The 17,913-nt window shown below is 45.8% G+C and overlaps 1 protein-coding gene and 1 pseudogene across 1 annotated transcript; both read right to left on the reverse strand.

Moving 5' to 3' along the window:
- Positions 1 to 4,674: 4,674 nt before the first annotated feature.
- LOC144115846 (uncharacterized) lies at positions 4,675 to 5,393 on the reverse strand. Its single transcript, XM_077650355.1, has 2 exons — positions 5,310 to 5,393; positions 4,675 to 5,217 (listed from the first exon to the last, which is right to left on the reverse strand). Exons 1-2 carry the CDS (start codon positions 5,391 to 5,393, stop codon positions 4,675 to 4,677), a joined length of 627 nt encoding a protein of 208 aa, XP_077506481.1.
- A 32-nt stretch (positions 5,394 to 5,425) lies between these two features.
- Positions 5,426 to 13,222, reverse strand: LOC144115848 (neprilysin-like; annotated as a pseudogene).
- Positions 13,223 to 17,913: the final 4,691 nt, after the last annotated feature.

Below are 17,913 nucleotides of genomic sequence, written 5' to 3' on the forward strand. Positions count from 1 at the left end.
GATAATATCTCTCTATGTTTGCGGCTGCTCAGGATAGCTGGAGCGCAGCTCCATTTGACTACTAGTCGCCTTGTCTTTCGCTTGTGTCTGAATGGCGGGGTGAGTGCGCTAACTTGACAGGACCGTTTCGCCACATATCACTAGTGGCTGCGACTCACACGGGGCCAGAAAACACATTGCGGTTTGCTTATCTCGATAAAGCGGATAGCGCGCTACAGCTCGCGCACCTTTCGAGGTTGGCTTCAAAGCTGCCGCTTGAAAGAAATGAAGATTTGGAAAAGCAGAGCAAACGCGGGTTTGTGGCGGTTGGACAATTAATCTGCACATCCGATGGCTTCGTTAATTGTGCAGGTTCTTCCTTTCTTATATTCTCTGACAGTGCACACCGGGGAGTTCTTGCAGGTTCTTCCTTTCTTATATTCTCTGACAGTGCGCATTGGAGAGTTCTTGCAGGTTAGTGTCTGGCTTCCTGCTTAGTGCACGCTACACTGGAGATCCATTGTCGGGGCGTAAGAGATGCTCGTGCTCTGAGCCAGAAAGACACGTGGATGCGATTCAAACTAAGATGTCTAGTTAGTAGCGAACAGTGCTACTGGCTTTTTAGGTAACTAGAAAGACGCTGGCCAAAAATGCAGTGTATCGAAGGCTACCCACAAAACACAAGAAGTGCTTGTAGAAATCTATAAGTCATCTACACCAAGATGTTTTGATGTCTTAAAAGAAGCATAGCCAAGATTTTGTATATCCGTCCGAAGTCTTGAAGACCTCCTGTAGCCTAGGCTAATGTAACACTATCTGTCGACTACAAGAGGTTTTCCTTCACATCTTGTAGACTTCTAGGTGATACGTTGTTTAGGTATAAAGAAGCGGTTTAGCTGTTTTGTGGCTGTGGTATTCAATGCTAGCAGTTGGCTAATACAGGTCTTACCTAGCTGTAAAATACATCTGCATTTTAGCCGTTTTGTATCTGTGGCAATGTAATGCTGTTAAATGAACGGCACTTTACAAAGAGCCCATTCTTGATGTCTCACAAGCAATAAGAACTCTGAATAAAATACATTTTGCATGCTTGGGAGACAAAGTGTGTGCACTGGGGGTGTGTGAGAAAACTTGTCACTGTGCTGCCTCTTGCTCCTCCTGTCTGACATTTGTCCTGTTGTCTGCAGATTAAAGGCACATTTGCTTCAGCAGAAGTCCAGGTGCCAGGTAATTACTTCATGAGATGATGCATTTCTTTCGCAATTATTTGCATGCCAAGAGTGCAAAGGAAACTGCTGCGTCATTTCATTTATTGACTGCTTGTTACCTAGACTTCTACTAAGTGCAAACACTCCTTTAACATGTAGACAACTGGCCAAATGCCAGGAAAGAGCAACAAGAGAGCACAGCAACAAGTTTTCTCACGCACCCTCAATACACACACTTTCTCTCCCAAGCGTGCAGGTCCTCCGCGTTTTCTCCAAACTGAGCTCTTATAGCTCGTGAGACATCAAGATGGCTCTTTGTAAATTACAAAGCACCTTTCCCTTTGGCTACTGCGTAACTATAAGTGAACTGTGCAAACGTGACATATTCTTGCAATGCCTGCAGCAAGATAAAAGCTTTGGGAAGGCAAACTATGTTCATTAAATGTAATCATAGCAGAGCTACAAATAAAATTCAGAATAAATAATAAAAAGAACCAATGTGGTTGGTTCTCAATGCAGACAGTGTTCTCAGTGCAAAAAAAAAGAGCAAGAAATGGCTTCAATTAAAGAATCAAACATTTTATTGCCTCAATAAAACATGCCTGCTACTTAAGCTTAAAAACAGTGAAATGTTTAATCAAAACACATGACAAATACCTCAAGAGAACAAAAAGTGTCACTTGGAAGGAACAGTTGATAGCTGTCTGCTATATACATGGCAGGCACCAGGCAAATGTCTCCCATGAAGACTCCAAAACAGATGTTTGCAGTCGCACTCCACAGCGGGCATAGAGGCCATGGTTACTGGGTGAACAGAAAAATTAATGTCAATTTTCAGCACTCAAAATTTGTGTCTGACTGCGTGCATGTAAACAGTCACAAAATACACAAGACAGCCAGGAACTAATAACTATATATCATGTTCCGTTCAAGATTTTTATGCATGCTGCTGTAAGTAGAGCGAAAGAATAAAACAACTGAAATCTTGCTTTAGTTGTGAAACTTGGATGAGAATAGTCCAACTGCCCTCGCTTTATAAACCACTGCTCTTTCTGAAAGGCTTACATATTTGCCTTCTTTTTGTTGAGTCATTGTAAAGGCACTGCTATTTTCCCTTCAGTATTCCACTTAATACTGCCTTCAAAACTCGAACAATGTGATGTTAAGTTTGCAGTATTCGTAATCTGCTGGCATGCATACCGGAGCTCGTGTAGTAATTCATTCATTCAGACACGTCCACAAAGGCACAGTTTTCAATCTGGCCGGGGGGTGGGGGTGAAGTAATCAGCACACTCTCTTTCATTCTTTCCTTGAAATTAACCAAAGCTCTTGCTCTTTTGTCAAACTGTAGCAGGTCTAAACAAAACCAAAAGGTTGGGCCAAGCAAACAGCAGAATCTGTAAAACTGTGTGCACAAGAAAGCATGAAGCAAAAGAAAAAACAGTGGCAGCTGTGAAGAGGGCTTTCCAAAAGTTTAGAAGTTGAGCAGGCCAGGAGGTTCTCTGAAAACCACTGTTGAACAGCTGCACCTAAAAAGAAATGTACAGAGTGAATTCATTGACGACACCAGCTGTGCACATTGCAAAGGCATACCAAAAAATTCAAGGAGGCCTGCCTGCCAAGGGGCCACTTCCTTACATCGTCAAACAGCCAGCACACATACAGAACAGTCCCACTGAGTAATTTCCTGTGTTACAGCTATCAATCGTAATGAAACAAAAGCTTGACAAGCCCAACAAATCCATGCAGTAATGCATCCGGATTTTCATAGTTCCCTCAGCTCCTTTATTTTTTCTCTGGGTTCATAACCAACTGCAGACCTATGGCAAAACACAACACTTCCATAATCTTTAGTGACATGGCATATAAAAATGCAAACAGCAAATGAAATAGCTCAGTGTTCCTGCTCAAAAAAACAACAACAGAAATCAGGCAATCTTTGTTAACAGACGAAGTAGTTTTCCATATTTTCATCCAGGCCTGGAACAAAACAAGCCATCAGCAATATATTGCTCGAGTTCTTGGTTAGCTTGGCTTAATTATGCATGCAGTCACTGAATCTCATGAAACCAATACAACTTCCGCTACATAATTACTTGTAAATTGCGGGGTTTACATCCAGAAACGATTCATGGGCAACGAGGGACGCAGTAGTGGAGGGCTCCGGATTAATTTGGACGACTAGGGGTGAGGCGTGAGGCTCCTGCCGCACGAGAAGCAGCTTTCCCGCAGAACTTGGGACAAAATGGCGGACCTTCGCTCAACTCTGCTTCCTGCGCTACTCGTAGTAATCGGGCTGCCTGTCAGGTATTGACGCGTCATAGAGCGCGCCCTGCTTGGCGCTGCTCATTGTGGAGCCACTGCAGGCGCTGGTTTTAAAATGAGCCACAGAGAGTGCGCGCTGCAGCGGCATGGCATTGTAACGAAAGGCTGTGGCGACTTGTTCGAATATTGTTTGTCTTTTCGCTACAACGCTGAAACATTCCGGGAGAGATACTGAAACTGCTTGGCAGAAATATGAAATCAGAGGGTAAAGGTAGTTAGTAATACGTTTTACTGTATTGATTTGAGGTTCAGTCATGTTGAGTAAGGAATATGGGAGAATGAAATAAAGAAGAAATGATATATCTTCCCGACAAGGCATTTTTCGAAACTGCCAAGTAGCAGTAGCTTTCAAGTCGTAGCTCTACTTTTTGCAGGCTAAGCTGTCATCGTTACGACAACTAAAGATTTTTCTCTGTGCGTGGCAGTATGCTGCTACGATTGTTTTAAGAAGCGAAAAGGACTCTAGTCACAAATGCACGGCGCAGCAGCTGATGCCGAAGCATTTCGGACGTTCTGCCTCGTCTTGACTACAACCAGGCGCTAATAAAACGATGCAAAACTAAAAAAAATGGCAGTGGCTTAGCTCGGCTATGCCAGGATATACGTAGCGAGAGGCACGTTTCCCTGACTGAGCTTGTTGGGATCACTGTATGTTTAGCAATGAGAGACATTGGGTATACACATCTTTTATTCATTTTGCTTGACAGAGACTAGGACTGCCCGATGACCTGTGAAGTAGCATGCAGCCGTCTCAATTTTGTCTATACAGTATTTCGATTTGGTAGAGCCTCTTTAGTATATAAGCTGTGTAGTAGTCCCCCATTGTGTGGTCTGTACGTGAGGGTCCAAAGCTAATTAAATTAATTGTAAGACTGGCCTTCAGCTTTGGAATCTTCAGAGGCTGGCGCTTAACGAAGAAGACGACGAGAAGCGCCGAACGCTCCGTCCCTCGTGCGTGCTCTGGATTGACCGCTGCCTCTGGTCTGTACCTGGACTGTACCGCTGGTTGTTCGCGACGCAGTGCTTTGTAAGGCGTTCCTTATTACATAAAGTCGAACTTTTCTTTCATACACTAAGAGAGTCGTGTTTCCTGTTGAAATCACACAAATTCACACACAACTGTGAAATCGTGCCGTATGCTGGTATACACGTGATAACCACATCAATCGTCTGTTTGACAGATGCTCCCAGTGCCAGACTCATTGGATGATAATGCCGCTTTCCAGAACCCGAACAGAGCAGGCTGGGAAATAGACTTGTCATGCTTACTGCCGAGATGCCCCCTAAGGTGCAACAGATACTGCACGGTGAACTCAAACACTGTGGCCTTGTCCGTTTGTTCGCTGAGGGCTGGAACTAGCGAGCGCAGAGTCTGGCAGGCGTTCTTAATGCGGGTCCTCCTCTTCCTTTCCTGCTCGTGGTTCTCCCGCCCGTTGAAGGGCATGTAGTAAGGCATGTTGTCCAGAGGTCCGACCATGTGCTGCATCTGTCCCATGTTGGCCACGCGGGTCACCCCCATGATGTCGTTGTTGGCTCCGTCCGCTCCGGCCGCCGCCGCGGTCACGTCGTCTCCGCCCAGCGCGGCGTGCAGGGTGCCGTCGGTGCCCGCTGCAGCTGCGGCTACGCTGGTTCTGGGACCGGCGCCGAGGTTGGCGGCCGTGCTGTCCGCCGCGTGACTGGACGCAGGCAGGGGCAGGTAGGCCGCCTGCACAGAAGGGGCATTGTGAGGGCGCCCCGCCGGCAAGCCGCCGTTATATGGGGGGACCTGGTGAACCGAGGAGATGGGAGGAGCTTTGCCCGGACTGCTGCCTCCAGTGTGTCCACTACAGCGAAATGATGCTTGGTGACCCCCGGGAAGACCTCCAGGATGATGTATTCCATGATGCACGTAGCATTGCGTTAGGTATGTCCGATCAGAAACCTGCGTGTTGGAAGTTCCCGGGTAGGAGGCCCACGTTGCCCTCTGGTGCACCAGGTAGGGCGTCTGGTGCTGGGGCGCCGCCACGTACATCGGCGGCGACTGATGCGGTAGCGCAGGCTGTCGTAGCCGCCCGTGTGTTGCATGTGCCTGGCGGCAGCAGCCCCTGCTGCGTCCTGCGTATGAGGCTGTTGCTGCGGCTGCTGGGCGACCGACATGAAGCGGGTGTACGTCATCTCCTTGTCGCCGCTGGAGCAGTCGGCGTTTTCGAACCCCGTCTCTAGCGCCGTGTCCGGTTCCTCGGCCTTTGATACGGCCTCGACCGTGCCCATCATGCTCTGTTCCAGGCCGAATGCGTCACTGGGGATCTCCTCCTCGGAGACTACTATGGCTTCTCTGGGGTGCCCATTTGATTCTTCTCCATGGGTATGTCTTACATCCATAGTTCTGGGCCAGGGTAGTGCTTGCGACGTCTGGATGTCTACTGTGGGGATGGAGTTCACGGCGGCGGCCGTGGCTTGGTCCGAGTCCAGGGGCACCAAAGTGTACTGCGTGCCGGCCTTCAGGTTGACCATAACACTAGCGTCCACCTCGATGTAGAACTGCGGCTTGTTGCCACGACCGCTGTCTCCGCTGGCGCTGCTGTCGCCGCTGCCACCTCCTGCGTGTTGACTTAGTGACGACATCAACACCAACGGTTTGTAAAGTTTTCGGCTTATCCACAACATAGGCGGATTTATGGGAAACTCTTGGAGGGGGAGGGTCCTGCTTGGGAGGATTGCGTATTTATAAAATTGTGCCCTGCACGTAGCATCATCGCCGAAATCATGTTAACTGCTTCTACGTCAAAAAATGCACGAACGGCGTCTGTATTGCTGCATTTGAAATGTGAGTGGCAGTTTAATAAATGTTCAACGTGGGAAGGCTCAAACGAGCTTTCAAATGCGTATTTTTGACGTTCGATATTTCTAACCACTTTGCCGATAAAGAAAAATTAAAAACTGGACTCATCCTCGATGGTAACGGCCTAAATTGTTTTTATGTAAATGCGGGTTCGCTACGACAAACCTGCGTGACACGTGCGGGGAAGTTGAATCAATAGACATTTTCTCTCCCCTTGCCGGCGGTTCGCACGTCAGAAAAAGACATCTGGAGGACCCCTCTAGAGGTTAGAGCTTCCTGTGTCACTCCCAGTTCTTCGTTCGGTGCGAGCGCCAAGGGATTCGCGTTAAGTAGGGTTTGATGATACCCTTGCGACTACATTATTCCAAGTGGAATTTTCGAAATTGTTAATGCTATTCAAAATTCTTCCGCACATCTCAAAAGACGACCTCTATTGTTTAAAATTTTTTTCTCGTTTATGAATATTGTTTTATTTTTCTTCGGTTATTCTTTTCTAGCTTTCATTCATTTTAATATTTTACATTTCCTCCTCATGCCTCGAGATCTTTTTTCCTCGCAATCGCCTATGTTATTTTCCTTGAAATTCACCACCAAACCCTGGTCAATCCCCCCGCGTGGGTAAGCGCCATAGCGGCCCTGCTCGGCTGTCAAGACCTCAAGATCCAAAAGGCCTTAATTGGTTCAACGGACGCGGGAGGCCTTGCTTGCCAATGGGGCCCCGGAATAGGGGCTCCACCTTGTATTGTCAGCAGAAGGGGCCAATAGGGCCCCAACCCAATCACCTCTCTGCAACCAATTATTGGTCAATAAATGTTTTTCACCACCACCACCAGGTGCCTCAAAACGCGCCTGATGTGGCCACTGACCCAGGGAACCAGTTAAGCGCCTTTCCTCAAAATCAACCGAGTCTGGGTTCGAGAAACGGAAAGGCGCATAACTGCCTCAATTCGTAGGTGGACGCTACCGCCTACTCACAGCCCGATTGAGGTGTCCATTCCAGTGACCCAGTTACAAAACTGCTACTCGGAAGTGTCACACAGACGGACACAGCTGAAACCCGGAGAGTGAGGCTAGAAGTACTTTCGCACTATAAATCGCTGTCTATACCGCCCTTAAAATATGGTCAGCGCTTCGCAAAAATCCCCGCTTCATCGTACATGCGACTGAAAAAGCAACCGAGCTGTGCGCTAGGCCTCCTCTTTCACTCTTCGTGCTTTTGAAGAACAAATAATAATGTAAATATATTGAAAAGAACCCCATGGAAAGCTTCTCTCACATCTGAGAGCTATTGTTCCAGCCGCATGCTCGTGAAGTAGCGGGGGAACTTTTGAAAGACTTGCTTTAGACGGCGGCAAGAATATTGCAAATTTGGACGTGATAAAAAAAAATCATTTGTCAGCACTACCTAGAGAAAAAACAGGACTCGAATTAACCGTGTCTTGTTGATGGTTCCGATAACGCTCCGCAGTTACCGGCGATGCGTCAAATGAGCAGTGAACGAGCGTCCACTTCATGCAAATGATATACACGGAAGCAGCCGTCCGGTAACTTTTATGAGCGACAGTTGGTGACTTGGTTGGTGTCGTGCTCGAGAGGACGCCGTGTTCGGACGCTCACCAACTAACCCAGGCTAGACAGGAGGCATTTCCGCGGGGGATTCATGAAGGCCTTCGACCTGCAGCGAAAGGCCTCGGCAAACTGCGGCGTACTGCGCAGCGACCCGTTGACGCGGAACCAGCCCGGGCTCTTGATTTCGTTCGCTGCGTTCCAACGCAGCAGCCTGGGCGTGATGTTCTCGCAAATACTGGCCGCGGTTCGTCCAGCAGGTCCCCCTTGTTGGTGCTTATCCGCAGAGACGTGTCCGTCTTGCGCAGGTAAAACTGAAAGGCCTCGTACGCCAGTGGCAGGGCCAGTCCGTCCCACAGGTCCTGCATTGGCCAGCTGCCGTTGCCAGGACGCGGAACCTTGCGTTGCCACGCCATACGGTCGTGGTCATGCGCGAAGCAGCTGCGCGCGCTGGCGAAGCTTCTCACGAACTTGCGCTTTTGCCATGCGTCCCTGGTCGTACGCGAGCGTCCACAAGTGCAGCACATCGAAGAGGCGACCGTAGATCCGGGGCGCGATTCTAGCGATTTGCAGAGCGCCCGTCGTCGTGTCCGTCGTGTCGTTGTAGACGTTCAGGCTGAACGTGGGTGGGGGAATTTCTAGCGTGCGGTATGGGTAAGCCAGCGTTGGCTCGCTGCTCAGGAAACCGCCCCGCCACAGCCAAGACAACCTTCGACGCGATGAGTTCGTCAGACACTGGTGCACAGTAGCAGACGCGGACGGGCTGGCATTCTGGTAAGCCTCTTGCGCGTACTGGACTCGCACCGAGCCGTTAAGGAGCATGGCGGGGAACAGCGGCTCCCAGACGATTGCATCGAGTCCTGTGACAAGGCGGCCTTGGAGGGCATTGCTGAAGACTTGAATCTTGAGCACATGATCACGGAAGACTTCGCTAAGTCGAGACAGAAGTTAGTGAATGAACTGTTGACCACCTAAGACGTTTTCAGAAAAACCCCTGGACGATAATAAGGGTATATTGGGTTCTAAACGGTTTAAAATCCTAAGGCAGGCTTTCGACTGGCGAAGAGGGCGATGAACTTCTGGAAATGTGGCGTAACCGACGGAAGCAAAACTATCCCTAACACGGCTGTTCGAACTCAGGGGCAACAGAAGAAGTGAAAGGCGGAAGAACATGTAGTGGACCAGTTCTTTGGGTGGTGGCAGAGCGTCTTCAACGGCGAGTCCAAACACGTACTCGGGAGCGCCAAGGATCACTGTGGTCGACTTGCTGATGGTCTCCAAACGCCGCGCGCAAGAGGGGTATTCAATCCTTTGAATCACTAGTAATTGAGAGACCTGTAAGGTCGGACATCTGTCGATATTGTCATAATCGCGGCGCCGGAAAAAGCTGGCCAACCGCTTCTCCAAAGCAAACACGTCAGTCTTAAAGCTCCTAAAGTATGCCTGCAACGGCTCGGAGTACTGTCTCAAGAACTGCACGTCCTGCGCACTTTGCTTGGAATGAACAAGGACAGTATTGGGCTGCTGAATAACAAGCAGAGTACCAATTCCGGAGGCAGATTTCACCTGAAATAAAGAACATTGCGGCATGTTAGCACAGTCCCGGCGCCATTGAGCATTTTCCTAGACAATGTATTGCGATCGATTAGATACTGTTTTTTTCCTTCATCAACTGTAGGCAACTGGTAGGCAAGTACTGAGTTCGTTCTTTAATTTCTTGCACTCTTGAATGAATGCGAGAGACTGCGACTAAAACCACACAGACGTATACAGTTGACAATAGCAGCAATCACTGAATTTTGACTATGCTCGCTTCATGTATTTATTTCGTTTAAGCCGAGCGGATAACTGTAATAACATCAACGGGTTTGTTTACAGCCGCCGCTGCGGCTGCAAACCGAGACTACGAATACCAACAACTGCTAACTGATTACTACACTGACCTTCATTGTTCTGAGTACTATTGTAAATACGATGGTAGCGTTGCAGCTGCTGATAGGGCAAGAGTTGTCTTGTACACGGCTGGTATGCATGGCGTGCAGGTTTGGTCGACCATGATGGAAGTGTTACATACATGAACTCCACTTAGATAAGCACTGATATTTCTCGCGATATGATTGGATATGAAAAACGTATGTCTAGCGGAGCGAGAAGGAAAAATACGTTCGACATGGACGCAACTAGTGGCGTTCAAGGCGGCAGATGAAGCGAGAGCTGCCGCTGGTGTCAGCATTGATGGTGAGAACAAACATGGGAAATTAAGAGCGAGTGCGCAGGGGTCAAGGTCCTCTCGGAAAATAGTCCTTGCTTCCTTGCATTGAAAGAGCTCCCGCAGTAAGTTCTTGCGCTTTGCTTATTCTCACTTAAAGTCGTGAAAAGGGAGAGGAGGGAGTCGCTTCTCTGGGGAGGTACGGCTCCCTGCAGGAGCTGTCTGTCCGTCAGGACGCGTATGGAGCATATACTGCTTATTTACAGTTTGGCGCTCGGCTACTGAGCCCAAGGTCGTGGGATTAAATTACGGCCACTGCGGCCGCATTTTGGGGTAGCCATTCAATCCTTTGCATTACTGGTAATTGAGAGACCTGTATGGGCGGACATCTGTTGATACTGTTACCATTGCGGCGCCGGAAAAAGCTGGCCAACCGTGATGTCAGGGCGTGGTAAAAAAAAACCAGGTGGTCGAAATTAATTCATAGCCCTCCACTACAGTGTCCTTCATAGCCCACGTGCGGCTTCGGGGCGTTAAACTCACATATATTTTTACGATTCGGTTTGCAAACTCGCATCTCCATGCAATTTTCTCCTTCTTGAGGCACTAGCGCATAACAACGTCCGAGTGTGAGATGATTACTTCTTAAATTCAGGGAAGAGCAGGGCTTCAGCAGACGAGTGCTGAATGCGACGAAGGGGTAATGGGCGAAAGCCACAGGGCATGCGCGGTTCTATTTAATATTGAGGCTGCTGTGCTGATTATATACTTGATTTACAGAAAATTTAATTATTATTCGTGGTTTCTTTTCCTGGCGAGAACCGAAGGAGAACATCGACCCTCTCCTTCTCCCATTCCTGTGCTTTGACGAAAAGCTTCTTCACGCATTGCTGTACGCATACCGCATCGTTCATCTGAGGATGCATAATACGCTCGTGGGCTGCCTCTCCGTGTATTCTCACAGCCAACAGGTAAAATTACTTCACTGTTGTGCTCAGTGTACTCAGCAATATCTGGACCCCTTTACTAAGTGTCTAGTTTGATGTGTCAGGCCGATACCAGACCCCTAGCTATTAAATAGCTCGTTACCAGATTTAACAAGCGCCCGATCCCCTGCCATTAATCTAAAAACATCCTCCGAATCACCACCCTCCACCTCATTATTACGCAGATAATAAAAAGCGCATAGCTGTTCTTGCAAGAACACGGGGATTAACGCATAGTTAGAAAACGAATCTTAATTGATTATTAACAAATAGAGGTAGCAAATAAGTTTATCGTAGCGTTTCTTACCCCTTTCTCCATTTAATAAGGAAGCCGCGCTATTGTAAATTTTGAGGGTAAACAGTGGAGCAGATCAGCAGCATAGCTTGGGGTCTGACTAGAATGAAAACATCTGTCGAGGTCTTATGTAACATAATAAGTGCAAAAAAAAAGAACGACGCCAAGTCGTTCCTTTCCGGTTATTCAAGACGCGGCCGCTAAGACTAAGACCTCTAATTGCGAGGACTCCGCAACCTCACAGATGAACTTCTGGGTATTCATTCCCAAAAATGTTTGACACATTATTTTCGTGTACGTAATTGCGCAATACGTTTGGCATCCGTGATTAATGACTAAAAAGGTGCTTGTATGTGAGGTTTAACGTCCAAGCTGCACATGGGCTATGAGAGACGTTGTAGTGGAGGTCTCTGGAATGAATTTGGACCACCTCCTGGGGTTCTTCCACGTGAACTAATATCGCATAGCACACGAGCGTTTTTGCATTTCGCCTCCACCGAAGTGCTGCCGCCATGGCCGGGATTCGATCCCGCGACCTTGGGATCAGCTACCGAAAGCCAAACAATACGGCGGGTAATGACTGAAAAAGCAACGACTGCACAGCGCTAACAGACGGGACTGAAGACAATAACACACACACATGCTCCCGTCTGCTAGCACTGTTCAGTTTCCATCAACATGCATCAAAATGTCCTTCCAAAAAAAAAAAAAACGAACATACTGCCGCGAATATTTGCAATGTTTGTTCGTTTTTCAAATCTGCCGCCACACCACTTTATCGCTTTGTTTGCGACGCAAGACGCGACTAGATTTATCTCGATTGATCGCAGCCAGGCAGAGCTGATTCTACGTTGTTCCGGAATGTTCTAGTAACCTTGCACGCTTTATCTAGAAAGTTCGCTATCAGCTTTAAATTGAGCACGGCCGACAGCGGCGGGCATTCTGTTCGACGACCGCCGAGCACGCTTGTCGCTTCGCCGCCGCCGAGTGATTCAGTCCATTGTGGGTGCAAGTCAGCCAATAAACAGTTTTCTTTTAGAAGACCAATTCGTCCGTCTTCATCGCTGCTTCGACTGCCGTCACCACTACGTGACAATATATCAAGCGACCAAGATTTTGTGGATTTAAATCAGATGTACATTGGGGTTATGGTCGAGGTTAGAGGGATTTGTTTCCAAAAAGAATTCTCGATTTCTACATTGAAATAACCCAGTAGAACGACCCGACTTTGACTGCGATTACACCCGGGTCACGCGGCCGCTCTTTTTCCCAAAGCGTTAATTGTGTGCTATGCGATAAGTGCAGGTGCGCTGTACCCACTGTTGTTGCACAGAACAGAGCGCAGCGCACAGCAGCAGATCAGTGCAGAGCCTGCGCACATAAGCGGACGGCGAAAGTCGTGAAACCGGCCAAACGTCGGGTACACGCACGTGTCAAAACGCCTAATCTTTGGACTGGCGCGAGCAAATGCACACAGCATCGCGCTAATGTGTCCACTCTGCTTGCACCAGGCAAACGCAACAGTCCAGTGAGATGGCGACGCCCAGAGAGCTCTTATTGTAACCGTCTGTACAGCCAGCGCTGTAAAGCACGACAATTAAACGCCTCGGACTGTGAGCTCCAGAGAGATTCCCTTAAAGATTGGGATTTCGGATTCTTCAGATAATTCCCTGCTTATCTCGTTCACCTTAGCAATGAATATGTGCATAGAGTGCCGGAAAGTGTCGCCGAGAATTGGGGTAACCGACCAACCTTGGCGAGTCGGAAGACGATGTCGATGGCCAGGTCTCGCTGCTGGTTTCCCAGCACCTGCAATAGCTGTGCAGCCGCCATTTTGCTGCCAGTCGTGGTGTTCCAACCACTGAGGCCGAGACTTCTAGAACAGGCTCATCAGTTCGTAGTAGAGGCGCTCTTCTGGCGCCAGGCACTCGTTGAAGAAGCGACGCAAGTTGGCGAATTACCACTAAGTCACTACAGTGACTTAGTGGTAATTCACTGCAGCGACTTAGTGGTTATGGTGCTCGGCTGCCGACTCGAAAGACGCGGGTTCGATCCCGACCGCGGCGGTCTAATTTCGATGGAGGCGAAATTCTAGAGGCCCGTGTACTGTGCGATGTCAGTGCACGTTAAAGAACCCTAGGTGATCGAAATTTCCGGAGCCCTTCACTACGGCGTCTCTCATAATGCCTAAGTCGCTTTGGGACGTTAAACCCCCATAGACGAAACCAAACCAATTTTTTCGTTCATATTCTATCCTTCAGTTCCTTTGACACATTAGGCCATCACAGTGCAAGGCAACCAACTGTAAAAAAATGCATAGCTTTGGTCAAAAGCCAAATGGTGTGCCTCTCAGCCATATAGTTTTCAAGTTTATTGGACCCAAAAGATTAGTACACTGGTATCAAATAAGTACAGAAATAGGTCCCGTAGTGAAACACTATACCAGGACCCCTTGAATTATGTGAAATGAAATGAGCAACAACACAGCATTTGTAGACATCTCTTCTCTCTGTCCTCTTGCAAATTTGCCCTCGTCCTCTGCTATGTTTTAAGAAATGAACAACCAACTAGCCTGCATTTCTACCTTTGTAGACATTTGTAGACAGTGTTGATTAAAATGCATTGTGTTAATAAAACAAATCCAATAATGCCAGAGGAAATATAGTAAACAAAAATAGCAGAAAACTAAGAATAGCCCAAACTGAAGTAATCATAAACAACAATCACAAGTACAAGCTGCAAAAATAATAAAAAAATGATAATAAAAACACTTGAACAAAACAGAAGAATGTATTATACAAATACAGCTACAAATTCAAAAGTCACTACTAAATTTTTGGGTAGTAGCCGTTTGTAGAATTATTATTGAATATTTCATTATGTGGCAATGTAAGATGACTGAAGAATAAAGCATCGATATGAGCGATTAAACAAATGCAAGGTGAACTAGATTTAATATCCAGAAGTATATTTTCCATGCTGTGACTGATGCGAATCCAACTGTGAAGACGCCATAATCAGTGCGGACTTTTGGAAGGAGGAAGTTGTTTCCTGATGAGAATCTAGAAACATTGGGATTAGTAAAATCTTGCCGATATATGAACTGGAAAAGATTGTGGTCATTAACAAAATGATAAGCAAAAATTCCCAAGTTATACGTGACTAGGTCGGAAATCAGAAGAATATTAGGTTGCTGAGCAATGCAGATATATTGGCATCGTATGGACCAAAAAGAATGATACGTAGGGCTTGGTTTTGTGAGTGCTGTGGCGGTGTGATATGCAAATGATGCGCAAAACCCCATGTTGTGATGCGATAATTAAGATGGCTATGAATGAAAGCACAGTATGGCGTTGCTAGAGCTGACAAATTGAAATAATGTGGGGCTTTTAAAGGGACCAACCACCGACCAAAACGTGTCATGAGATTATAGCAGAAATTAAAAGATTGTGCCTCATATTGTAAGAACTGAGCACTGCAATATCGAAACGAAGATTTAGAATTTTAATTAGGCATTGAAATCCAGATAAACAAACTGAAGTGTACCCCACCACATGACCACATCTCAGTAAAATATTGTTCCTTTGTTTTCAGTGAACAGTGCTTTTTTCTTTCAGATGTATTCATCATGTTTTATTGCAGTTGCGCTCTCTCTAGTGCACCCTTCGAAAAAAAGCAATTCTCTCTTTGCATCTTGGGCCAAAAGCTTTTAGCTTTCGTCACTAAATGGTGCCACAGTGTTTTGCATTTCTTGGATGCAGCGGCAACCACAGTCCACTAAAACTTTTGTCTACGAGGCGTACATTACTGTGCCATAACAGTTTTGGGTATAAAAACTAAAATGGGTGCTACTCTATATGAAAAATGTCTAATTATATACTGTCTGGAGGACAAGATTTATTTCAGTTTCGGTACATCACTTTTGCCGGTGTGCAATCGCCATAACGCTCGCTTATCATGGTTTCCAGCATAGTAATACATAAAAACGGGAGCATGGACCAATCGAAAAATTCTTGGTAAAAATCTACAGCATTTCTAATAAAGCTGTTGCTGAATCAAGCACCTTAGACAGCAAGCTTTCCATTGTGCCGAAAAAATTTTGGTGCATATAATTCAATCTTCGGTCACTTTAAGAGAGCCCTGATGCCATAAGCAGTTTTCTTCCAAAGAAGAGCAGTATGAAGGTGAAATTTTAGTGAGACGTCAAGTTTCATCTCCTAAAACAAACACCGGTCAGTAGTATATATATATATATATATATATATATATATATATATATATATATATATATATATATATATATATATATATATATATATATATATCCGAAATGAAGACGTTGGTTTCCGGGGTATGTAGCTTATAAGAAGATGGCACAGGCGAAAAGCACTTTATTACTAACGTTTCGGCCGGACCCCGGCCGAAACGTTAGTAATAAAGTGCTTTTCGCCTGTGCCCTCTTCTTATAAGATATATATATATATATATATATATAGCAGACAAGGCAAATGAAGTGAGGGGCTCGTTTGACAAACATATTTAGGAAGCCAACAGTCACCGAAATCAAGGTGCATAGGGGAATGTTTTTTATTTTTATTATTTTATGTCTAGTGCCAATCAATTAGTTTTTTTAAAGAAAATTACTTATAAAGCAGCAGAAAAAACAACCATGCCGCCGGTGGGATCCGAACCCACGACCTCCGAATATCGCGTCCGGTGCTCTTACCAACTGAGCTACGGCGACGGCTGTCCAATCTGCTGCTTTCGTGAGTATTTATATTTTTGCTTGTAAGCTAACTTTGAGAGTATTCACCAGCGCCACCCTCGTCCATAGCGGTGGACGTAGCAAGTCCTGTAATACCGCAAGTGTGACGTAGAACGTCATCTAACGGCGAGGGCGGAAACTGTGCGAGAGCCCTCTTATGCTACCTATGGCACCAAGACTGCCAGAACCGAGACCCCCGTTAAGCTATTAGCAGACAAGGCAAATGAAGTGAGGGGCTCGTTTGACAAACATATTGAGGAAGCCAACAGTCACCGAAATCAAGGTGCATAGGGGAATGTTTTTTTTAATATCTGGTGCCAATCAATTAGTTTTTTTAAAGAAAATTACTTATAAAGCAGCAGAAAAAACATTCCCCTATGCACCTTGATTTCGGTGACTGTTGGCTTCCTATATATATATATATATATATATATATATATATATATATATATATATATATATATATATATATATATATATATATTATATATATAGGATGGGAATAAATGAAGATCATTGGGATAGTACAACGATAAGCTATGGGAAACGAACAGAAACCCACAAATTGTTTTTGCAGGATTGAGTCGTAGACCGTTGTTCTAACACCACATGAATATGTTATTAAGGTCATTGCTGAGATTGGAAGTAATCATATCAAGGGAGGAGTTACTAGCTAGTATAGTCGTATCATCAGCATATAAAAACATTTAAGATGTGTAAGGCAGTGAGGTAAGTCATTAATATAAACTGGGAATAGCAGAGGCCCAAGAATGAAGCCTCGCAGTACCCTATATTAATTATTTTAGTGTCAGATAAAATTCCCAATATGTTATCAGTTATTTCTTGATTGCACAGGTAACTGCAGAAGAGTTCTAGTGATTAATACTAAATGCAGAAAGCTTTAGGATGAAAATATTGTGGTTAATGAAACCAAATGCCCCAGAGAAGTCAATGAAAACTGAGCCAACGTAACTGCCATTATCAGTTTCTCTTTTGCATTTATCAGGGAAAGCAATTAAAGCAAGGTTAGTGGGGCGCTTGTGACACCTCTAAAGCTGCAAATTTCTCTAGGGTGAGAAGAACCCTTGTCCTTGCCTTTCAAGACCTTTTGGTCTTTATGGGTGCCGTGAGTGCTATTACGACTCAAAGGCAAACCACATGGCCTTAAGACTTTGACAAAGGCTGCACATTTAAACGAAGCTTGAACTTCTCCCAAGTACTCCCTGCATATGGCCACGACTGCACTTACACTAACCTTCTGTGTCCCTTCTATAGATATGTCCATGATGTACATGCAGGTATTTCAGTTCAGTTCCTAATGCCGGTACTGGCTTTAGTAATATATAAATGAGGTTTCACAGTGGCAACATGCAGCCTATTGAGCTGCTTGTTACATATTGTATTGAAATCAGCTGACCAAAATTCTGTTAGAGGACCCACAGAGCATAACGAAGAATTCACGACTGATAAGAGCTGGAGTACTGTATGCACTGTATGCACTCTCTATCAAACTTTTCTACCTTTTCTTAAATGTTTGTTCTGAAATCACACACATAAATTTGCACAAGCTGTAAATAATAAGGAAAGCATGAGCATATGTATATGCTCAGACAACTCATCCCTGCTTTCATTACAGTGAGTGACACGGCTTCTTTTATTTGCATACCTAATAAACCTCGCTTTCCCAAGTGTTTTTTTTTGCTTTTAACTATTTACTTTCCAAGGAATATGCATTAGGTTTCAAAATTGAGAACTGAAT

The sequence above is a fragment of the Amblyomma americanum genome, chromosome 1 (assembly GCF_052857255.1).
Source record: "Amblyomma americanum isolate KBUSLIRL-KWMA chromosome 1, ASM5285725v1, whole genome shotgun sequence".
Taxonomy (NCBI): domain Eukaryota; kingdom Metazoa; phylum Arthropoda; class Arachnida; order Ixodida; family Ixodidae; genus Amblyomma; species Amblyomma americanum.

Coding starts and splice junctions, on each gene's coding strand:
- LOC144115846 (XM_077650355.1), bottom strand. CDS start 5,393: ATGGAATACATCATCCTGGAGGTCTTCCCGGGGGTCACCAAGCATCAT. Junction 5,218..5,309: donor CACTGGAGGCAGCAGTCCGG/GCAAAGCTCCTC, acceptor CCTTCTGTGCAG/GCGGCCTACCTGCCCCTGCC.